Source organism: Micromesistius poutassou, assembly GCF_964030765.1.
Source record: "Micromesistius poutassou genome assembly, chromosome: 15".
Lineage (NCBI taxonomy): Eukaryota > Metazoa > Chordata > Actinopteri > Gadiformes > Gadidae > Micromesistius > Micromesistius poutassou.
In genome coordinates this window covers 5757639-5782234 of record NC_140285.1, presented here as the reverse complement: position 1 = coordinate 5782234, position 24596 = coordinate 5757639, and the positions used below count along the sequence as shown (strand labels likewise).

Sequence of the window (24596 nt, the reverse complement as noted above, 5' to 3'; positions counted from 1 at the left end):
TAGCAGCAAAGCAAGAAAAAAATAAGCCTTTTTGAGGTACAGCGGAACAAAGAAAAGGCTTTTTGGGCCAAGTTGCTACATATGTGGAAAATAATTATTGTGTTTCTCTGCCTCTCTCTGAACACACAGCCTCAGCTGCCTATTACACTCGACCTTTGTAATTGACTTTCTTTTGCATATCATTTGGGCGATGGAATAATTACACCAACCATTACCAGGAAGCTCTCATTGACATAATTCCGAATGCAAGAGAGATATTTAATTTTCAGTGCCGTATATTCCACCAGTCTGGGCATCGTTAATAAGCCATCTCTGCCTTAATAAAAAAAGTGTTACCGTTTCAAATGTCGCTATGCATGCCTAATATGCCATTAATTCTGAATGGGGATGGCTGAGCCACGTTCAATTCCGAGAGGAAGTATCATTGTCCGTCAGGCTGTTTTTTTGTTTCACTAGACGGAAAAGACTCCACTGTCAATACAGTATTGATCTGACCGACCTTTGGTGACAGCCAACAGGATAACCGACAGCTCGCGCAGACTACAGTTCCTCATAGGTGATGAGTAGAAACAAGCCAGGCCAGCGGACCTCAAAAACCCTGGTGTGTTTGTGTGCATGTGCATGTGCTTGTGCTTGTCTGTGTGTGTCTGCTACTTTGCACACAAACTCTGTAGACTTGAGGAAACAGCTTTTAATAATACAAAAACCCACAAACCCGCTAGGGCTCACACACCCATATAATATATATATATATGGGTGTGGTGTGTAACACACCAATCCAAACACACACACATTCATATGCACACTTTACTTGCCGAGAAAGAATTCTGCCCCTCTTTGCAATTTTCCCCAACTGCTAACTTCATATTTTTGAACGCTGAAACACAGGATGAAGCTTTCCTATAGGCGGAGGAGAGGAGGGAGGAGGGGAAGAGGGGAGAGGAGGGAGGGGTTCCTAGCAAAGTTCCACAGCTGCAGAGTCAGTGAAAAAAGAACGAGGCAAGAAAAATATGAGAAGAAAAAACCCTCAGTGTCTTCATAATCGTGCTCTCTGCAGCAGTGTGTGGGGCTTTCCACACACCAAAGAATTACTTAAGATATAGATAAAATAACCTAAACTCAGCTGTTCTGCACCTTTAACAGAGTGGTTCACTCTGTTTTAACATAAACATGCACAGGGACAAATGGCCATCACAAGCACTTTTAAGTCGGGACTAAGCGTAGCACAAGAAAGAGCTTTCGCTGCAAATTCCAAAGATTCTTCACAAAAGTAGGCATCCTGCTAATAGAAAATGTATGATTTGCTTGAAAGTGTGTGTGTGTGTGTGTGTGTGTGTGTGTGTGTGTGTGTGTGTGTGTGTGTGTGTGTGTGTGTGTGTGTGTGTATGTGTACACGCACAAGAGTTGTGTTGTTCAGATTTCACAAACGGAATGCCTCCAAGGACAGGAAGAGCCCCACTGTGTGGAAGCGCACCACTTCCTGTGTGTCTGGCTGAGAGACTACACCCGACTTGGTCACATGACCTCCGTTCATATTTCTAAAGGGAAACGCTTTTTCCTTGCCTTCAGAAACACACAGTAGGCGCAAAGTGCCAGGGCGGGCGATGCCACCGTCACAACCTCAAAGAACTTTTCTCAAAGTGCCAAGAGCCAAGATCACACCCCTTAAACACACACACTCTCTTTCTCTCCCACTGAGATGAATGAGGAAGAATTTGCTGACAAGCAGATGTTCTGTAACTAGGATTTCAGCAACAAACCTGAAAATGCAAAATCTTCCTTTATCATCTTTCAACACAAATAAGAAGATGGAAAGAAAGAATGAAAAATAAAAAAATAAAAACATTTCTTTTAACAATAATTATTCAATTTAAAAAAAGGACGTGTATGTGTCTGAGAGGGGGGGTCCACCTATTCTCAGATCCTCTCTGGGTAATCCAGGATGGATGGGAGGGTCGTGGTAGCCAGAGGGGGGTGTGTGTGTGTGTGTGTGTGTGTGTGTGTGTGTGTGTGTGTGTGTGTGTGTGTGGTGCACTGGGGGGAGGGGGGGTGGGGGCTCTTCAAAAATCTCTCATTCTAAGGACTGGCGATAGAAGTTGTTAGTTTTTACACTAAGTTTAAGTATACTAAAACATACACACACACTTTAAAAAGCTAGCTGAAAGCCATACAAATCGTCAAAAAGGTTCCCAAAGTATGGTAGTTTAGCACGGCGGCGTAGCACATAGGTAACCACGAGTTTGTGTATGGGGGGTAGGGGGGCGGCAAACTGAATGCCCCACTTTGTTGGGATCATATTATGTTTCCACAACAATACCCCCACCCCCCTCCAGCACTGCTTCATCGACCCCATTCATGTGTAACAGTTCATGCAAATGGCCGAGCTTGCCTTTCATGGTTTGGTGGCAGGGGTATTTCTGAGGTAATGGGATGTGGGAGGCCATTCTCTTGCTTCTCTCCTGCCCCACCTGTGCCATTTCCAACCTCCTGCCCGCTCAACCAGTGTAATAAATAGATTATTTGCTCACGCCTCGCTACCCATACCCCAAACGTTTCTCACCGTTTTGTCGACAAACTGTCAGAAATATTTCTGTCGGTTTCTTACTTTATACGACTCTTTAAGAGAAACACGTAACTAGGTTAACATATTAGTGTGCTGTACACCCCGACTGTACTGTATAGGGCGGGCTCACCGCGACGCTCCCCAACAGACGGGCTCACCGATCCGGTCTCTGCTGTAATGGCTTCTTCTTCTTCCCAGACGGCCAGACACAACAAATTGGCATATCTCGCCCTGATAAGAAGGAGTTCGCCGCTGACTGAGTGGCTATGGGCTAGCCCTCTGGGGGAGACGTGCTAAGTGAAAAGCCATTACACACTGATGACGACCCCCTCCCCCCCTCGGTGGAAACGCATATACGCATACACGCTCATACACCGAGAAGTCGATAAGGAGAAGACACACAAGAAAGCACTATTAGGAAAACATAAAATGGAACGCACAAAAAAAGTGTAATATAACTTATCAGAATCGATTTAAATTGAAACGGTGTGCTTGGATCGTGCGTGTGGCCCCTTGTGTGTGTTTGTGGGTGGGTGTGTGTGTTTGGGTGGGTATGAAACTTTAAACGGACAAGGAAAGGACTTTGCGTCTCCCTCTTTGAAGGCCTATTCCATTATTTCCACACATACTTGAATAACAACATAATAGTCTGTAGTAAAAAAAAAAGGCAGTTGTTTCAGCACTTAATCCCCCATTTGTTGGTAAATTAGATTATATTTATAGTAGAGGCCAATAAAATTCACCCCAAGAGGTGTTTAACAGGCAAATAATGGTTTTATTGACACAAGAGGCGTGTTGTTGTCGCTGGTGGATAATTAGCAACAGTACGTCAAAAAAAAGTGACCAAACCCTTGGGCTATTATTGGCAGCTTCCTACAGCTACCCTCCAGCACGGTCAACAACACTGAATGGATCGATCTGGTCACACTGACTGATCGATATCAGTGAGCTATAAACTTCAGGGGAAACTTCTAAACAAGACTCACACCACGACCAACTCAAACCTTTGAACGATACAGTCAGGGAGATGCATGACAAGTTGAGGATTGTTATACCGCTGTAATAGCCTAAAGACAAACTCACCCTTGACGCTTTCCTCTTGTACTTGTTTGCGAAGTCGAATTTCTCTTTAATCTCGTCCAATGTCTGTTCGAGGTGCGCCTTCTCCTCTTTGCCCGTGTAATCCTGGCCCAGGAGCAGGTAAGCCCTCCAGTTGGCCGAGTCGAAGCCCCAGTGGCAAGTCCTGTTTTCCAGCGACTTGTGACTGTGAACAACGAACTTGTGGGTCGGGTACATTAGTCTGCAGTCCAGGCACTGGATGCACGCTGCGTTGGGGCTGGTGTACAACTCGGGCACGAAAAGACCCTTGCACTTTCCGAAACACTCGTGGTACACTTTGAAGCTCTTCTCCGTGATCTCCAGCTCCAGCGGGGCGCCGGTGAACTCTTTCTTGCAGTGCGGCGGGTACGCGCCGCCGTAAATCAGGGCGTTGCACAGCCGCTCCGCGTCCGTCTTGGTGATCAGGCCGCACGATGGAGCGGAGAATGGCAGGATCCCCATGACTTTGAGGATCTCGAGTTGGTCCGCCGTGCACCGCGAGCAGTAGATGTGAAGGTCGTCGCACACCGAGTTGATCTGCTGCAGGGAGAAGTCCCGCAGGACCGTGTTGAGGATCTGCGGCAGACACAGTCGCTTCTCCCCGCCGACCACGAAGCACGAGATGGTCTCGGTCTCGAGCACCGTCTCGCACCTCTCGGTGGAGCGGTCCGAGGGGATGAACAGGGGTCCCGGCATCACGGGAGGGGGCGCCGACTGCATGGGCAGATGCAGGACGGGCTCGGGCTCTTTCCCCTCTTTCTTGAACAGGAGGTCATGTTGCCACCTGGCCGAGAACGCCGCAGGTCCGCCGAGTGAGCTCATAGAACTGAGGTGGAACTGCTTCAGAGTTTGTTGCAGTCCCGGATGAGGCTGGAAGCTCTGGCGAGTTACAGTCTCCATGTTTTCCCCTCAACTTTGCAAATGGCAATTCTTCTCGTCGTCTGGGAGTCGGTCAAATAGTAACGTAAACTCGATGAAATAGGTCCACGTTCCTCGTAAATCCGCGCTCTCCCAGAGTTTGCCGAGATTTCGAAACGCTTCATCAAACATCCACGGGGGAAAAAAAGTCCCAGACCGAAGAGTTTTGGTGAGCGTAGCCCCCCTTAGGTTAACACTAGGCGGACGGCGACACCGGCGAGACTCTCCGTGCTGCTGCTGAACGCTCCGCACTGTCCATTGCTGGTCTGGTTCGCTGTCCGCTCGCAAACTCCGTCGCGCTTTTAAGTTTCCGAAAAAAAGTGAGTAGGTAAACGAATCGTGTCTGCGTGTCTGTTCTCTACGATAATCGATTACAAAAAGTCGTTAGCCTACTTAAAACCCCTCTTTTTGCTGTCGAGTATTCTACTGCAGCAGAGACTACACTCCGTCTGCCCCCGCAGTTCGCTATGCCTGTATGGAGATGAGAAGTCTATGAGCTACTCTCGCTCTCTCTCCCCCGCCTCTCTCTCTCTAGTCCCCCGCCTCTCTCTCTCTCTCTCTCTCTCTCTCTCTCTCTCTCTCTCTCTCTCTCTCTCTCTCTCTCTCTCTCTCTCTCTCCTCCCTCGCACACACACACACACACACACACACACACACACACACACACACACACACACACACACACACACACACACACACACACACACACACACACACACACACACACACACACACCACAGCCCTCCCTCGCTCTCCTCCTTGGTGTGTTTGTGTGTGTCTGGCTCAGTCATTGAATCCCAGCCAAGAATGTGACTGACTCCGCAGGCAGGCTCGGCTGTTCCAGGAACCAGCCGCCACTCCCCCTCCTCTCGGGTGTAGAGCAGCCAGCAGCCGTACGAGAGGGAGTGAGAAGGGGAAGGAAAGAGGGAGCGAGAGTGAAGGAGAAGAAAAAGCGACCAGAGCTTATGTGAATCATTTGGTTCACGGCTGTAAAAACCAAGAGGATGGGTGGGGTTTTTTGCGAGACGAGTCAAATTTAGCTTCAGAAGGGAAATGCAAATTGAACGACATGGCTGCGGTTTATTTTCTTCTGCTTTTCTCTACTATATTGTTTTATTTTTATTTTTGACGAACGGCGCAAACTAACCGAGTGTCCGATAATTATGAGAGGAAACGTTAACAGATTCATATATTTTAATGTTTTAAAAAAACACAATATAAGGGGCTACCTCTGATTTTATACATTATTTTAAATGTTTTTAGATATTGGTTTATATATAAGCCTACGTTAGTATAAGTTGGCTATGTTAATATTAGTAGGTTGGTTATATTTTAAAGTAGCCTAGTTATAAAGTAGTAATAACCTATATGCAGTGATTCGTAATAGGATATGCTAATAGAACAGGCTTTAATATCAACATTAAAAAAAACACAAAGCAGTAACCTGTGATTTGATGTGATAACATCGCATTTATTCTATTTACACACGTATTTATTATTTTCGAACTACAATATTGTTGTTTTTTATCAGCCTACGACAAGCCAGTAGCCTATTCATAATTCGGTATATATGCAATGCATTCATTCCACTTAATTTGTTCTACTCTCACACATCTTCGGAATGTGTGTACCGTGTAGTTAAGGTCAGACTTCCAGAGCAACTTTAAGAATGGTTGTTTACTACTCCTATGGCGTCCCCTAGCCAGATGCGATTATAACTGCAGCGGAAGGGCCTCATTTGCGAAGCTCTAATAGCGCTCCAACTACTGCTACTACAGCGGCAGAAGTAGGCCTACAGTCAATGTTACATTTATCATATTATTTGAAATCCTTATTGAGGATTCATTGGCCTTTGTAGAATGTGTCTACGTTCGTGCACAATAGAGAATTACCACGGGTTGATGACTTTAAAACTCCTAGACACACATAAATGGCGGTGTGTGTGTGTGTGTGTGTGTGTGTGTGTGTGTGTGTGCGTGTGCGTGTGTGTGTGTGTGTGTGTGTGTGTGTGACCCGCTTGTCAACGTATCATATTCTCAAAACGATTATTGCAATATATGGGTTTTGTGAATGGGTTATGGCTATCAATGCTGTGTTATTCTTTTGTGTTTCTACATAATATTCCCTGCCTATGTTTCCCTGTGAATTTTGCGGGGTCCTTTCCATCCCAAATTGGACGAGGGCTCGGCTACTTTTTATTCCACATCATCTATCCTGCCCGTAGCCATGGTTACCGTGCACAACATGGGATCACAACTCCTCCTCGACGACATAACATCACTTTCCGAGGCCTAGGCGCCACCCCCCCTCCCCCCCACCCCCATCCCCCCAACTGCAATAGAAGTCATCCAAGACCCAGTCTCTCTCCCTGCCGTTGTGTTTCTGTGCTTAAAGGACTCTGCGGTTGAGGGGAAAAAACTATTTTACCCTTGTTGGCGACTGTAGAAGAAACCCTCTGGAATAGCAATCTAAACCGGGCACCATTCAAAATGACTGGCCTCACCTTATTTCAAAGTGGCAGGTTTTCCCATAGCGGTTTTTAATCCCTCTCTCTTCTCTTCTTTTCCTTCGCTCAGTTCCAGCTTCTCCTTGTCTTTTCCATTGCATAATTGTAGCCGCTATCCGTTGGTCCCTCGCCTCTGTCCAAAAGCTTAGAAGACTTTACAGAGTGTAGTCCCACCAATAATATGACTTCAAGTTTCCACTTATTGTGTGTCCTTAACCCTATATAGCCTACCGACAGAAGAGTTGTGATGGAGCTAGCACTTGTGCATGATGTCACCTCAACGTTTTGTTGATGCACACCCAGTAGGCCGATGTGAATTTGGAAAGGGGAGATTTCATTATTCCAGGCAAGAGGAATATGAATGCGGCCAGGGCTGTGCTGGATCTTAAGAGGTCTTAAGAGGACAAACACACGTAGATAATACTACAATCATAAGAAACTATAAAGAACCTTTGTGGAGTTTTACTAACTGGCACAAAACAGTTATTTTCCAATTTACTTTTAATCACATTATACATCTTTATGCATGTTAGTAGATGGATTTTGGAAAGAAGACAAAGGTTTTTAATGAATGAATATTCATTTAAAAAAATCATAAAATGAATGCATTGATAATAAATGTTTTTTTTCCATTGAATATTTGTTGTTTGTTTATAAACAATAATAATTAACAATAAGTTATACAGTACATGATATTATAGCATCAGCCGTAAAACACACACACATATATATATATATATAAATTATATATATATATAAATTATATATATATATATATATATATGCATACAAATTGCCTTGTCGGCTGCGTGTTTCTTATTGGTTGTACTTTAGTGACATCACTGTACAAACAAGGAAGTCCTCGTCTGGTCCAGCTGTGGGATATACCGCGAAGTTTAATACCAATCCACACATGGCGGACAAATACCCTAAATCTAAACTGAAGAGAAAGAAATCCGCTGTGATCGAGCATCAAGCGGACCGATACCAAAGATATTCTTTGCCGAAGTTTAGTATACCATTCAATTCCCCTGATCTTACCAAAGAAGTAAATACTGACAGTAGCAAAGGAAATGGGGGGTAAGAAAATGTTAGGTTTACTGTTGTTTATTCAACATAAACGGGCTTTATATTGGCTCTATAGTCTACATGTGAAGGAAACATTATATAGGACACGATGTCAACAACAAATGCATGTATATCAGCTGTTAATTTAATGCAATGTAGCGCTATACATCATGAGTCGTTGTAGAAAACTATAACGTATCGCCACTGAAATCTAACGTCATTGCCCCGATTTGCAGGACAGTCTTGTCTCCGACCCTAACATGGTGGACACGAAACGATCTGAATTTGTCAGAAAAGCTATGGGCCAGCGCAATAGAGACAGTTCTCCCTTTCCTGAGTTCTGAGCACTGGGACCCCCTCCCAGAACCCTCCGCAGTGGTAAGATGGACTTGCCATCTAATTTTTTCCTCTGTCTCTCTTTAGCTATAGCACATGGCGAAGCCCTGAGGGCCAAAATAAGTCAAACTTAAGCCAATTATTCTTTGTAGCACTTTATTTTAATGTGTATGTTGTCATTGCCTCATTTCAAAATCCAATATTTCAAAAGTGTGTCAAATATGCTGCCCCCTACCAGGTCTACCATTCTAGTTTTCCAAAATTATATCTTTCTAGGACTAATAGTCTCATATGCTCATGTCTTTCTTTCGTACACAGCATTAATACATTTAAATGACTACCTATTCTCTTATCAATTTTCTTTAGACTCCCAGGCAGTGTGAACTGCAGCGACCCACCCCCGCTAATGAAGTCCCCCCTTTCCCTGAACCCTCCAGAACCCCGGGATCCCCTCTCCCAAGTCCACCCCGACCCCTCCGCATCCACTCCCCAGTGCAACCAATCGAACCCTCACCCCCCGCTAGTCCTCCGGTGACCCCTCCCCGGGGTGGAGGAGGCGGGCTCCAGGGCCCAGAGACCACAGCGGCCAGTCAGCCCTCCCTGGTGGTCTATCCACCACCAGGGAGGGTGGACTCGAGACCAGCCCCGACCCAGAAGGAGGTCGTGGCGGGCAGAGAGTCAGTCCCTGAGAAGACCTCGCGACCGGGGGTGTTCGCTGGAAGACCGGTACGGCCGTTCCCGCTGTGGAGCGGGTCCGCCACCAGAGCTACTGAAGCCCCCTCGGTGGTGCCCTCCTTTTCAGGGGAACACCTGGCAGACAGGGGGGAGACGACGAGGGGGGTGCAGGAGGCCACGGTGGATGAGAGGGTGGAGGAGGCGGGACCATCTGGGGCTCAGCGACAGGGTGGCAGCGAGGGGGATGGACCAGAGGAGGTGGAGCCAGGAGGAGGAGGAGGGAGAGAACGACTCCAGTGTTGCCCCATGTGTACGCTGCTGTTCCCGAGCAGGTAATGGAATACGCACCTGGAGCATCATCTGACTTTGTGTCTGTTCAGTCATTTAGCAAAAGGCATTTATCTACTGTCCTGTCCCTGAGCAGCAGGGAGTCAAACACCCAAACCAAAACCAACAAAAATAATTCCAAATTATGACATGAAGATAGGTAAAACGTGTATCTCACTTATCAGAATGACAAATAATTGTGAAATAATGTATAAAATAAATGAACACACTCTTGACTATGGTTAGAACACCCTACTATGTGCCCTGATATCGGGAGAAAATTAGAAGAATTTTATTTATTGGCTATTGCTAAGCAAATGATGGATGAGACTTGTCATATCCCTTTGTAATAAGACAGAGATTTTGTTCATTCCAACCCTTGCGCCCGGCGCAATTGACTTTCTACACCGACGCATGTGTCGTTGCTAGTTTGCACCGGGCGCAAAGCTGATTTTCCCCCGCAGCAACCAGGCGCCACTACACTTGCGCCTGGAGAGGCGTGTCGGCGAAAAGCAGGGGCGTGTTCCGGCGCAAATGATACTTGGTGCTATTTTATAGATCATCATAAGCATTGCGCAACTGACCGGGGAATACTCTAAAGTCAGTGGCGGATAGCGCAGTTGGTGTTGCTATTTTGGCGTGCCATGGCAGGTCGGAACTGCAACATACGCTTACACACACGTAGGCTATACACAGCACAAACATGCAAACGATTAGGCTGATTTAAATATGGAATTTCCATAGGGGCTGCATGAATGAACACAGTAGAGTAGGCTATGCCATGCGTTTAAATAATAATAATAATAATAATAATAATAATAATAATAAACTCGAGCAAAGTATATTCCAGCCTCCCAAAACAAAATCTCGTTTTAAAATCTCGTGTAACAGCTGATAAAGCGGTAAGTTATAGGCTACTTTTAAATCAATGCATCTGCAAAGACCGTACAGCAAAAACATATTTTCTTGACACAGACATCGTTTTCAAGCCCATATTTTTCGGGATTGATGAATATTTGATCGTGAGAAAACATAGTTTTACCGCAAGTGAGTGTTTAAAAATATGAATGAATGCGGGTGAACCCTAGACCCACAGTTGCGGCCACAGGACCGCGTCCGAATATCATATACGTGTTAAGTTGTCTTTGCCCGAATTTACATGACGACTCAGTGTTTCTGAAGTTGTAGGAGAAAACGCTATTCCATGTGTGAATTAGGCCTATTATTTGGCCATAAACGGAGCCATTTGAAATTCATGTGGTCATGCATCTGTCTCAGCGGAGAATGCAAACGCGCTGTCAAAATATCAACTCAAGTCAAATGCGCTGGCTCTTAAAGGGGATGGGAGATGGCACTCTCATTGGTTTATTGCACGTTACGCCCAAACACACCTACAGGTTTCAGACCAACCCATTTTAGATTTGCGTCGGGCGCCAAGCTCATTTATCTCGCCGTCATAATAGCAACAGCGCCATAGAACCGCCCACAAAGGTACTTTGACTTTGCGCCTTGACGTCTGCGTTTTAGACCGTCTAACTAGGGCCCGATGTCTCTTATAAACACAATTTTAGCTTTACTTCGTTTTCTGGGAGGGATAATTCACTGGTTTCTCAACATTTGTGGGAACATGATCCTGGTGCCCTTCTTAAAACTACACCAATACAAAATATATCCGTAACGTATGTTACCAATTTAAGAGACAGTCGAGTTACAATGGCTTGATTACCCAGATCGGTATTGTCCTTTAAAACTGCAAACTGTGTCCTGGATATGGGTCGAGATATGGGATAGCACATGTTGAGCTATCGAACTCGGGAACATCTTTAGAAGTCCTATTTCAGAGGATCATTTTGATGTGAAGAGGGCAGTTGAGTTTATTCTCTAAACAGAGGAAACAGTCGCAGATGCATTCACTGCAACCTTGGCCGTTTCATCTAAATGCTAGTAGATTAGTACATGCTGTAACGTAGCAGGATGTATTCAGAACGCTGCGTTCAGCACATTTTAAAACGCTCTCAAAAGAGCAGGAGGACCCCTCGCGTTTTCCTCCCCCCTGTGTGTGTGTGCGTGCGTGCGTGCGCACGCAGGCCTGCGTTCTAGCTCCACCAACCAGTAGTGTGTGTGTTCCACCAGTAATGTGTGTGCGTGCACTAGTTTCGCCAGTAATGTCCTGGACACGAGTGTGTGTGTGTGTGTGTGCCTGCGCTAGTTTCGGCGGTCACTTCATGGATGTGTGTGTGCGTGCTAGCTTCACTAGTTGTGTGTGAGTGTGGGCATGCGCTAGCTCCACTAGTAATGTCCTGGCTGTCTCCCTGTGACTCCCCAGGTTCAGCCAGATGGACTGTGACAGCCACCTGGCCCAGTGTCTGTCCGAGATGAACGTCGACATGGCCTGGTGAGAGTTGCTATTGGAGGGGGTGGGGGTTGGCCCTGGCCCTCCCCCAACCAATAGGGTTAGCCCTGGAACTCTCCCAACCATTCAGGTACAACCTTCCCAACACCGCCACATTCTGCAGGAATTACGGACATCCCCAGGGCACACTGGGTATGTCCGTACCCAGTGTCAACAGACGTTTTATTTAGCACTGTTTAATAGATTGGTGGTGAATATCAACTGTCTGACTCGACAAGCGACCGATGTTCAGTGTTTGTCCCTACCTAGAGTTCTTACATTTAAACACGCTGCATATGCTACATGTTATTGTGTACTGTCTGATGTTGATCTTTCCTAGTTCACTCCGTTGTTTGTCTTTTTGCATTGTTGTTAATATGTCTAGCGTGCTAATGCGCTAGCACGCTACAATCGCCACGATACTGGGTTTCTAGGGCATTGCTAGGGTGTTCTGGGTCGTTGCTATGGTGTTCTGGGTCGTTTACATGGGTTCTGTATCACCCAGTCTACGCTCTATTGTGCAGAAGGCGAGAAATGCAAATGCCATATGTGTGTCTATTTGAAATCAATTTAGCCTCGGAACTGGAAGTTAATGCTCCCAGTCTAGCTTTGTGGCAATACAATAAACTTGAACTTGAACCTTGACTCGGTAACCGTTTTTACTTTGGAATTAACTTATGTGGAAATATGTGCCAAAAATCTGGCAGATAAGACATAAGAACAATGCCTTAATAGGCCACAGAAAAACAACATAAGTAAGAATAATCCTGTTGGATGTGTGAAGACTTGGGAATCAAACTCATTACCTTCCTACTAGGTGATCCTGAATACACTAGCAATTAGGCACATTAAGTCAATTGTTGATATTTTTTTCGGGTATTCTGCTTCATGATTTTGTATAGATTACTTTGTATAAAAAAAATTGACAAAGAGAAGGAAGTGATGCTCTCGACAAGAGACAAGCTGAGATGGCTCCTTTTTTAAACTTGTTCTTCAGAAGCTTCTTGTCCTTTGTTCAAGCCTGATAGTGGGCAGCACTACTAATACAATTGCTTACAATTGCTTTTTTTTCTTAATGTTCTTCTTTGCTCTTCTTTGATTAATTGTAATATGAGGGACATTTTTTGCCTGTTACTCTTATGCAAATCAGACTGCTAAACAAACCTGGAACTGAGTTGGTAGCTAAATGACTAGTGTGTCCCAATCCCAGTAGTACCGGTTGTTAGTTAGATGTTCAACTCCCTAATGTCTTTTTTTTTGTGCACCTCATTTAAATACAAACTTTTTGTTTGTAAGTAAACCTACATTTGAAGTAAACTTTTATTTTTAAGTACACACTCTGATTTACAGAGCTGTTTAACCACACCAAATATTTTATGTTTTTCAACTTCCCTGCACACAAATTAATCACTAATAGTTAACTTAATCAGTTTGAATTCTGTGCCTATTTCTTTTATCACACACACACACACACACACACACACACACACACACACACACACACACACACACACACACACACACACACACACACACACACACACACACACACACACACACACTCTCACTTAATTTGATATGCAGTAGTACACAAAAAAACGGATGCTGTTCACAGAAAAAAACGGTATTTGTTTTATAATTACAGATATTTACAGAGATGCATAATCAAAGCAGAATAAAGTACATACAGCCAGCAAATGTTAAAATGAAAAAAATCATTATGGAGCACATTTTTGTTTAATGAAATGTTTTTTTTCCTCCCCCCCCCCAGTATTTAGTTATTTTAAAATGGCTGCCACTGGGTTGTCAGATGAGGACTCTCAGGTTGTCTTATTGGTCCCTTGAGTAAAACAATGCAAACAAGTCTTCAGTTGCACAATAAGTCAAAACCAAAGCATTTCACGGGAATTCACGATGAAAAAAAAAAAGAAAAAAAACTCAAATGTTGAATTTATATACTTTTTCAGCCTCGCTGTCTAGGACTGTGTGTATGTGCGTGAGTGCCTGCACGTTTTCTTGTGGTTTGTGGCTAATCAGTGATAGCACCTTATCTTACACAACCCACACACAGGCTTAAGATAGCCCCTTGGGCTAATACAGAAGCCTTTGACTCGGGACCAGTTTATTAATCCTATTACATCACTATCAAATTAGCACGGGTCAAACGTGATCAAAACGCTGGGTTGAATATTTTAAAAAGGGCAAAAATGAATGCATTTGATGAGGGTGGGAACCATTGTTGAGCGCCCTGCGGCGTTATCAGTGCACTTGATGGTGTGAAACATTGAGATGACAAAGAAGTGCTAGGGAGGTTTCGTCATATCTTAATGTCCTTAAAGAGCAACTACACGCCAAGACCACAATAGGGAGTTTGCCGCCACCTAGTGGTGAATCCTGTCGAGGTCAAAAACGTGCTTGTTTGTCTCGGTACTTTGTGATGTAGTAACCCATCAAAAAAATAAATACTTACACTATTAAAAACTCAATAATTTGCTTACATCACAGAGTACCCTTGGTGTACTATGGCTTGTACCAGTGGCACTCTGTACAGTACATACATCAAATTTAAAACAGGAGTAAGCTTGGGAACCACTAGCTTATCGTAGTCGTAATCAACTTATCTAAACATGTGTCTCAAGCTAACCAACAGGTGGATTTATCGATTAAAAAGCAGGACAAAAACACTTTTTGTTCATCAGACCATTCGACAGTACTAAAGTGTGCCATGATGGATTTTGGCAGCAAATTCACAAATGTGGTCATTTGTTCAATCGCTCTCCAACGCGGTAGTGGGGGGGTGTAGGGTCCTGATACCCGCAGTACCACCCTCCTTCCGGTATCACCCCAAGCACACGTGCGGATGAATGCACCTTCATCACAGAGTAATACACGGCAGTAACAAGAGTGTCCGTGACTCATTATGTTTGGAGCAGGATATGGGAGGCTGGAACCTTTTTTAAGAAATGGCATTTGGGATTTGGCATTTAGATACCCATTCGCGCGCAGAACGTCCACCTGCCAAGCATCATGGTACCCACCATGTCCTCGTCACTCTGGTGGTCACGGCTGTTGGTCGGTAGAGGGACCAAACACCCAAACCAAACCTCATGAACAGCCTTGTGTCCGGTGACGCAGCAATCACAACAACTGTTGCTTCTGAATGTTAGCTATGGTTACCTGATCCAAAGCATCGATTGCACAAGCCAAGCTGTTCTCTCTGTCCTTCTTTTTTTTTTTTTACCATTTCGTCATTTAGACGTTGTTTTCCAATGCAAATCAGTTGTTTGAAACTCACTGTTTGACTGGACCATCCTACTCCTTCCGGTTTACCTCAAAAGTTTGGATACTCGTTACAAACAAGACCAGACCTCGATCTTGCAAGTCGAAGGAAACTCAATGTTGGGGTGACAGTTCCTCGTTAATCCGGAGGCAGTCGTTCTAGTCTCTGGGTCCAGAGACCCTGGGTGCTCTGTCCATGGTTCTTGTCATGACATTTTAGTATTAAGTAGTATACTTTGTAAGTATTACTCTCTCTGCCCATCGTGACCAAAACCCTTTCTATTATACAGTTGTGCTAGAATTTTCCCAGACTTATCTGAGCTAATAAACGGAAGTCACTTAGATTCTAGACCTCAAATCAACATTGTAAATGGTCTGATTTTATTCTGTTTGTTTTTAGACCAGCTAATGTGATACTAGCTAACGACCTATACGGCGATTAGGTGTAATCAGAGATGACGCATACTGTAATTGGATCTTCGAGGCACTTCTTAAATAAAATGTCTTCCACTTGTTTTTAACAATATTATTCTTTTTATGTAAAGATGATGCTGATTTGAAGAAAAAAAAACAATAAAAATGATCATGGATGAAAATGTGCCACTTGCATCAATAGAAAGGCAACCATTTTAGATTCACTACCTACATTATTATACACAATAACTTATCAGGTTGGTTTTTTCCTTTGTCATTGTACATTCTTTTTACGTTGAAGACCTTGCCCCTCAAAGGGACGAAAAAAAAACGATTTTCCAAAAGTGAAGTAAAATAAATAAATGTGCACATTAATGTTCAGCTTCTGACATACAACTGTCATTTTTTCCGTCGCTAGGCGGGTTGTTTGCGACGATGACGACAACAGCGCCTTGAACTCCCCGCTGAACTTTCAACGCGACCGGGCGTGTCGACATTCGAACGGCAGCGAAAAATTAAAAAACAAACAAAGACTAAAATGACAAGAGTTCTGAGCATGTGTGTGCATTTGTGTGTGTGTGTGCCGGTGGGGGGGGTTCAGTAGCTGGGCTATGTTCTCGTAGTCCCGTCCTCTTCCGTTTGTTCGTCTTTGTGTTTCAACTGCGCTATGTCACCAAAAAGGAAGAGTATGGCACCCCCTACCAGTGGAGTGCAGTACTGTGAGGACCAGATCAGGATCTGCTCCGGGCTCCCGGGGCCCTCCGTATGGCTCCAGTATCAGAGATGAGAGGGGGTTGTGTGTGTGTTGGGCGGTTCGATTCCCCTGCTCCTCAGTATTTTAGAGAGAGAAAGTTGGCGAGTGAGTCAGTTTTGGCTGGGCGAGGCAGCTTGGACAGACAGTAGGTGGGCGAAGCATGACATGTCCCTCTCTCTCTCTCTCTCTCTCTCTCTCTCTCTCTCTCGCTCTCTCTCAGTGCTCTCTCTGTGCTCTCACTGTGTCTCTCTGTGTCTCTCGGTCCCACTCGCTCAGTGTTGTCCTCATACAGACTCTTCGGCTGAGAGCAGCAGGGGGTTGATGTATTCGAAGCCCTCAAACTCCGACTGGTCTATTCTCTTGATGACGTCCCTGCAAGACACACAGGAGGGGGAATAAGTCAGTTCGACATGGATACTGTTAGTCATTCCCTCATTTACTGTGTGTGTGTTGCGTGCGTGGGTTTGCTCGCGAGAGGAAGCCTGTAGATGTATAACACTCATCGTCAGTATGAAGGTGATGTGCGTCTAGAATTAAAGGCATCTTTCATGTGGGTTACCACATAACTATTCCCAGTATAGTAAAGTTCAGTTATACACAAAGGACCTTTTGTTAGGGGAGGATGTTGCTATACAACCAACAAAACTGTACAAAAGTGTGAAGAGCAATGTATAGACACAAAAACAAGATATAAGGAAAGGTGCAGCCAAATGTGGGGCTAGCAGCTGCTAGCCTAGCATGTAGCCTAGCTGTCGTCCTTGGCGGGCTAGCCACCTATGGCAGGTTGCAGTGTAATATGGGAAACCAAACTCATCTACTGGTTCAGCCATGGTGACCTTCCCTAATTCCCCTGGACTGGAATAAAGTCCTTGTCATCATGTGACTGAACCTTGTGTCTGTACCTTGTTGTTGTATTCACTCACAATCGTTTTTGTATGTTTGTTCGTTTATGTTCGTACAGTTTTTCCACAAAAACAAAAACCGAGAACCTTCTATCAGCTCCACTCCCAGCGGTGGGCTAATAGCAAATTACATCATTCCACGAGTGCCCCTGTTTGGCTAATCTGCACCCAGGCAGATCCGGAATCAGTGTTCGCTGAATCTCTCTTATCTCACGAGGGGCAATCTCCGCCCGGGAAAACGGGGAGATGGAGAGCAAACAAAGAGAAAGAAGGGGAGAAAACACACACACACACACACACACACACACACACACACACACACACACATCCCTACTCCCCTATGTACAAAATCACATGTACACACACGCATACACACACACACTTGTGCCCACGCAAACATACACACACACACACACACACACACACACACACACACACACACACACACACACACTCTCTCACAGCTTAGATGAATCATGGGTAAAAGGACAGAACGCTGTGAGCTGGTCTCTGATTGGCTGAGGGAAAATAAATGCTTTTCCTTGGCGACCCTGCTGCAGCCTCCAGTGTAGCAACAGGCTCTTTCCTAATCTCCAGTGGGTTTGTGTGTGTGCGCGTCAGGGTGTGTGTGTACGTGTTTGTTTGTGTGTGTGTCTAAAAATGTATGCATGCGTGTGTGTGTGTGTGTGTGTGTATGTTTGCATGCGTGTGTGTATTGATGCATGTGTGTGTAGCAGTGGGAGGCGACGGAGCCGGTGCCCAGAACAGCAAGTCACTTTGGCTACGAGGGTCTTGGATAGCATTCTCTCTCTCTCTCTCTCTCTCTCTGGGCACGCTGCTTTCTACCTCCCCTGTGTCCCAGTCGAGTGGGGTCTCCAACCTCGGGGCCAAGGACAACGCTGAGCCCCCCAGCACATAAAGGGGCCAGTGTTCTCCCAGTGTGTCTGTGGGTCTGTGTTCCAGGGCCCGACAGAACTCCTATATTGTTCTTCAGAGGAACAGCGGCCGCTGTTCACCGGCCCGTTGTGCGAGCCCCATGTCGGATACTTCCAGAGCAGCGAGAGACAAGAGGAAGGTTTGTTTGTTTCGTGCGTCTTGGCAGCCGGCCGCGAGGGGCCGGAGCCGAATGAGGGAGTACAGGAGAAAAAAAAGGAAAGGAGAAGGGAAAGAAAAAGAGTGAACGAGCAGGGGAAAGGCTTGGGGGGGCGACCAAAACAAACACAAAATGTCTTCCTGGTTTATTTTTTTTTTCTTCTTCTGCATTTATTTATTTTCCCCCCACGAGTTTGAAAGCATTAGCAGATGCTTTGTGAGGAGCCACGGATTATGTACAGAGGAGGAGGAAGGAGAATGAGGAGGAGACGAGAGGAGGATGAGTATAGGGGGAGGAGGAGAGACGGTGGAGGTAAAAGAGGACTCGGAGGAGGCGGTGGAGTTGGAGGAGGTGGAAGAAAGATGAGAATGAGGAGGAAGAGGAGTCTGAGAGGAAGGAGAACGATCATTCGAAGGGAGGGGAGGAGGAGAGTGAGGAGGAGGAAGAGTCAAAACGAAGATGAGTAGTACAGGAGGACAAGGAGCAGAGGAGGAGTGGGTAGAGAAGTGGGGTGAGGCGGAGTAGAGGAAGGGCGTAGAAGAGTAGGAGGGGGAGAGGATGGAAGCGCTCACGCTTATGTTTTTCACTCCGCTGAAAGTGACAGGCGTTGTTATTCCTAGTTTTCCACCGTGTTGTTCCTCCTGGGTTCAGGAGTGGTTTATTGGAACAGATGAACTCAGAGCCCCAGAGTGGGACCTCTCTCTCAGGTCAGAGCCCTGCAGGTTGAGCTGCGGGCGGTCCGGCGAGTTATTGGTTTTGGACCGAGCCGAGGAGCCGTCATTAGAGAACACAACAATCCTAGCCCGGGCCTTCACTCCGACCACGAGGAAGATGAGGAAGACGACGATGATGATGATGAGGATGAAGTCAGGATGCTGACACTCCAACAGCTTTGTCCCTTCCTCCCCTCTCTCCCCTCTCATCCTCCCTCTGTCCCTCCCTCCTTCTCTACCTCTCTCTCTACCTCTACCCCTGCCTCTCTCTCTCTCTCCCACCCCGCCTCCCTCCTCCCACTCTCCCTTCCTTTTGTTACTCTTTCCCTCCGTCCTTCTCTACCTCTCTCTCTACCTCCAGGACTGCCTATACCTCGATCTCTGCCTCTCTCTCTCTCTCTCTCTCCCATCCCCCACCCCCACCCCCTCCCTCCTCCCTCCTCCCACTCTCCCTTCCTTTTGTCCTCTGCCAAAAGCCATCAAACGAGCCGGTGAGTGTGGGGCGGGGGAGGGGCAGGCGGAGCTCAGAGGGGGGTCTGCGTCGGCGGGGTTTCGAGTGGCTTCTTTCACAGTGCCCTCTTCTCTGAGCCGTAATGGGTGACATCAGCCCACTCTCCGGCGGAGGGGAGGCCGGAGAAAGGAGGGAAAGAAAACAACTAGCGTGCCGGGTGGAGAGAGCTGGACCGGAGGGGACGGGTCACCAAGTGGCCTGTTGATGTGCACGCACAGTTGATGCCAGTGGGTTCTCTCTCCCCCAATCCCTCCGACGTCTCCCTCGCTCTCAACCCCCAAAATATATGAGAATGATGTTTTTTTGCACAACATTGGCTAGTTAGAGTGTGGTTACACAGAGGTGTGAGAGAAGGAATTCCTTATTTCAAGCATATAGTCATAGTATAAGAATGATTTAAACATGTGTAGTGATGTGTTAAAACAGAGTGAGTCGGTAGATTCTGTCCACATGGTTTGGGAAGATCGAATCTCTTTCCTATTGGAAGAGATCAGTTGGTAGTAAAAAGCAGGGCAGTTGCAGTACCTCCAATTGAACCAGAGGTGGTGCTGTTCTTCACTTTTCATTTAAGTGTTGGACTACTCTTTAACCATCTGTCCATGACCACTTTACAGCTTGGAATAATTTAGTCAAAATAGATCTATAACAGCCAAACGTCAGCAAACACCGACATAAAAACATCATCCGTCTTAAGAGCTTGGCTTTCTATTTTGCAGCAGCGCTGATAAAAAAAAAAGTCCAGTTACATTTTGACTTTCTTTTAAAAATCATTGGTTGACACAACGGAATCAAATGACAACACTATGGGGAAAAAAAAATAATTGCTGGAACGATAGACAAGCAGGAGTTGAATAAATAAAAGTTTCACACAGCCCAGTGAGCAGCACTGGGCCAGAACTGGAAAAGGTCCTCAGAGCTGGGAGGCTGGGAGGAATAAAGAACCGTCCTGGGTCTACTACGCCACCTGCAGTTTAAACCCTCAAACGGGCCGCTCTCATTGGTTATTAATCAGATACAGGTCTGCTGATTGGTCCGTTGGCTCTGTTCTCCTTCAAACTGTGTAGTTTGTTTGTTGCCGTGGAATGGTATGTGCTTTAATAATGTTTTAATATGTGTGAGTAAAGTTCTATTCCAATACAAAGGATTCATTATGAATTACAGTTTCACTCCTCACACACGGAGAAAACCAGCACTAAGCGTTCCGTCTTATTAATTACGTGTAGGTTTAGTATCATAGGACTCATCCAATTCAAAGTTTATGATCTATCAAACGCACAGTCGAGCCCTTCCTGCAGCAGGGAGGGCGGGAAGGGAGGGTACGGAACGATACGTCGGAAGATACAGAAGATGTTGATAATAACACAAATGGGTCAAGTAGGTGAAGGTTCTAGTTTTACGACAGGTGTGCTCTAATTACGAACTGTGTGTGTGTGTGTGTGTGTGTGTGTGTGTGGGGGGGGGGGGTGACGACTTACTGGTCGTCGGGCGTGAGCTGGACCGGTTCGTTGGTGAACTGGGTGTCAAAGTTCTCCAGTCCATAGTCGTCTGTGATCTGAGGCTTGAACGGAGGAGTCACCTGTTTCTTCTCCAGCTGAGGGGGGAGGAGGGGGAGGGAGAGAACACATTTATGAGCGCTTATGAATCTGAGAAGCTTTTCAGCAGCAGTTAGTTGTGTTCATTAGGGCCCTAGTCCAATAACACGTGCCAAAGGTGTCTAAGGTGGCTGCATTCTGAGTAGGCTCACAAATCTGATTTTGGATGAAATCGGGGTCGCTTCATATTTGTTTTCGACCAATCAATACCATAACTTAATATACTCATCCTGGGGTCCACAAATAACAGAAAACATACAAACAAACGAAAATGAAAACAGAATGTATAAACATAAGACAATTGTAAATGAAAATGATTAATTCTAATGAATTAATGATTCTTAATGATTCTTAAACTTATTGATGATGGTGTGGGTTAGGCTGTGCTATTGACAATAATGATATATCTACATGGTATAAAGTTCAGGGTTTCTATAAATCACCTAGTAGCTGTCAAAACTTTCCCTTACTCTGCCTTTTCCTCTGTGTGTCGCTCTATCATTACCCCTTGTTTCATCTCTGCTTCTCTATCGCCACTCTTTATTTTCTTTCCTCACCTTCACTCCTCTGCTGTCACTCTCTCGCCCATCCCTTTTCACCTGCGGCACCCTTCTCTCGCTCTCTCTCTCTCTCTCTCTCTCTCTCTCTCTCAATTCTGTGTATGTTTATCTCTTGTGTTGCCAATACTTTCATCTTTTCTCATGTAACTCGTCAATGGCTTAGGATTGATCCTCTCTCGCTCTATCACACCTCTCTCTGATGTGGCACTGGGCAGGGTGAGCACTGTTTGTTGGTAATGATGCCTCTCTCTCTCTCTCTCTCTCTCTCTCTCTCTCTCTCTCTCTCTCTCTCTCTCTCTCTCTCTCTCTCCCTCTCTCTCTGGTACAGGATGTGGCCCGGGGGCCAGAGGGGAACATAAAAGGGAGAGAGGGGAGCGGGACCCGGGGTTTCAGAGGGAGGCCAGGGGTCCTGAGATCACAGCACCTGTCAGACCCACTGAGTGTGTGTGTGTGTGTGTGTCCTTGCTGGTGTGTGTCCGTGTGCATGCGTATGTGAATGTCTGTATCTGTACGTGTGTGTGTGTGTGTGTACTGTATATATGAGAAAGAATCAACAGCCCTTGTTCATTGAACTGCTGCTCCTCTTCTACATTTTCTAACTTTAATTTGTTTTTTGTTCTTATTTTCTTATCGTAGTAGTGTTCTTGATTTATACTACAACACCCAAAGGAGATACTCATTACAAAGAAGCACATACACACAAAGACACACACATAAAAATCCCACCTGGTCGATTTCTCCCTCAACCTTCATTTTGTCTCGAGGTCAAAGGCCAAACAGTAAAGCACCAATAGAACAGGGTTTAATCTAATCTTCTATCACCAGGACAACTTTAACAAGAGCATCCAAACAGGAAATCAGTGCATCTGCCCTCTGGCAGACCCTGAGACCTGCACTTGTGTGTGTGTGTGTGTGTGTGTGTGTGTCCATGAGTCCACATGCATGTGCGTGTGTATTGATGTGTGTGTACGTATGTGTGTGTCTGTGCACACACATGTGTGTGGGACAGCAGTAGCAGGGCTGGTAAATGATATTCAACCATGTCATCACCCCCCTCCCCCCTCCCTCCCTGGAGAGTGGCATGTTGGTGATTAACATTAATATTAATATGAATGCAGCAGTCAGGAACATGAGACAGGAGATAAACAAGCGTGTCAGGTGTGCGGGCCCCCGGGAGCCCCCTGTGAGAGAGACGCAGCCGGCTTGAAGGGCAGAGCGAGCAACGGGGCCGATGCTGTCATTTGACGTCGCCCCCACCGCCGCCCCCCCCCCCCCGGCCCCACCGCGCTACACTCTCTACTACACCCCTTTCAGGTACGCGGGGTGACAGGGTGAGGGTGCTGGGGTGGAGGAGCCGCCATGTTGTGGTGTTGACAGGGTGACGGTGGAGTGGGTTTTTTTTTTTTGCACCCCTTGATGTCATAACGTCGCGCTCAGCGTTTGTGGTGCACTTGATGGGTCTGCCCTGCCAGGGCTCGTTAAGACTGCTTTTATTGCTCTTTTTTTTAATCTACGGATACACCCCCCCCCACGACCACACACACACACACACACACACACACACACACACACACACACACACACACACACACACACACACCAATGCTGGTTGCAGCAGTGTGATACACACAGTAGCACCGGAGTAGTCTTCCCTGGGACAGTGAGTTCAGGGGATTTTCAGGCTGATCTGGGGTCTTCTAGGCGGGACACGTCATCCGGGAAAACCACACACAGAATCTCCTCGTGAAAAGTTTGGATTCTGCCTTTAAAGGATACCTCACGTTTTTGGATTTTGCTATTGATATAATACAATAATCCTGAATGCCTTTTTTAAGAAAAATGTCCAGGAATATTGGACGGTATTTCCACAGAGCAGAACATAACTTGGTGAATCGATATCCGCTGTGTGGAAGCAACCCTGCTCTAGTCCATTTAAAAAATGTCCCCAACCTATACCCCATCCTGTCTGTACTTCATGTGCAGCGGCTGCATTCATGTCCTCCTGCAGGTCATCCTAATCTAATGCACCCCCAGGTGGTGGCTGGCCTCGTTTCAGCACAGTCCCCCCTCCCTGGGAGGTTATATACACGATACTAAATATACACCATACTATACACTGTAACACTACGGGCTGTCCTTTAATGCAGAGCACAAAGGACCTTGTACAGGGCGATAATATGTAGTCTGGTATATAAATAATTAACAAAAATAATTATATATATATATACTGTACATAGAGTGGGGATGGGATAGTCTAGTGGTCTAGTGCTAAGCGTGTTCAACTTTACTGGAGGAAGGGTTCTGGGTTGGTTCACCATGTTCTTCCCTGTGTCTACCTTCAGGCATAATTGAGCAAGATAAACCTCAAGCCTACCTGCTTCTAATGTAGCTCACAGTGGATCAATGACTCAATAGTGAATACATTGGTGTGTATAGTAGATTGCATCACCTTCAACGATGTAATCCAAGTTTGATTATCTTTTGAGATTCAGTCAGTTCGACCATCGTTGCTTTTTCAACATTGAGTGACACACGCGCCTACACGCACACACAAGCACACATGCACACACACACGCACGCACGCACGCACGCACGCGCAAACAAACACAGCTACATACACACGACCACATGGCCCCACACACACACACACACACACACACACACACACACACACACACACACACACACACACACACACACACACAGACGGATTGATCCACTGAAAGCGGCAAAGTTTCCAGATCCAGAAAGTTGAAGTGATGGCGGTGGCGTGAGCCGGCGCTCCCCTATCATCATTAGCCGAGCCTTGCGGAGAGGTGTGCTGAATATTGTATGGACCCCCATTCCACTTTCATGTTGCGTTCAAACACCATGTGCGTCACTCCCACGCCACCG

At 45.9% G+C, this 24596-nt stretch overlaps 3 protein-coding genes across 3 annotated transcripts in view; 1 reads left to right on the top strand and 2 right to left on the bottom strand.

The window, feature by feature from the left end:
- The window catches only part of LOC311359852 (ski oncogene-like), a 45574-nt gene extending 40552 nt beyond the window's left edge, over window positions 1-5022 (bottom strand). Inside the window, exon 1 of the mRNA XM_084479878.1 lies at window positions 3647-5022. Within this exon, the coding sequence (XP_084336004.1) occupies window positions 3647-4561 (915 nt within the window). The 5' untranslated portion in view covers window positions 4562-5022. The remainder of the gene's footprint in view (window positions 1-3646) is intronic.
- A 2969-nt stretch (window positions 5023-7991) lies between these two features.
- On the top strand, window positions 7992-12435 carry LOC311359403 (uncharacterized protein). The gene is made up of 4 exons (XM_084479412.1): window positions 7992-8165; window positions 8390-8531; window positions 8856-9496; window positions 11818-12435. Exons 1-4 carry the CDS (start codon window positions 7999-8001, stop codon window positions 11888-11890), a joined length of 1023 nt encoding a protein of 340 aa, XP_084335538.1. The 5' UTR covers window positions 7992-7998; the 3' UTR covers window positions 11891-12435.
- Window positions 12436-13500: 1065 nt separating this feature from the next.
- Window positions 13501-24596, bottom strand: part of LOC311359507 (protein kinase C zeta type-like) — a 38754-nt gene continuing 27658 nt past the window's right edge. The window contains exons 14-15 of the mRNA XM_084479542.1: window positions 21025-21140; window positions 13501-16702 (exon numbers count right to left, since the gene is read on the bottom strand). Coding sequence (XP_084335668.1) covers window positions 16615-16702; window positions 21025-21140 — 204 coding nt within the window. The 3' untranslated portion in view covers window positions 13501-16614. The remainder of the gene's footprint in view (window positions 16703-21024; window positions 21141-24596) is intronic.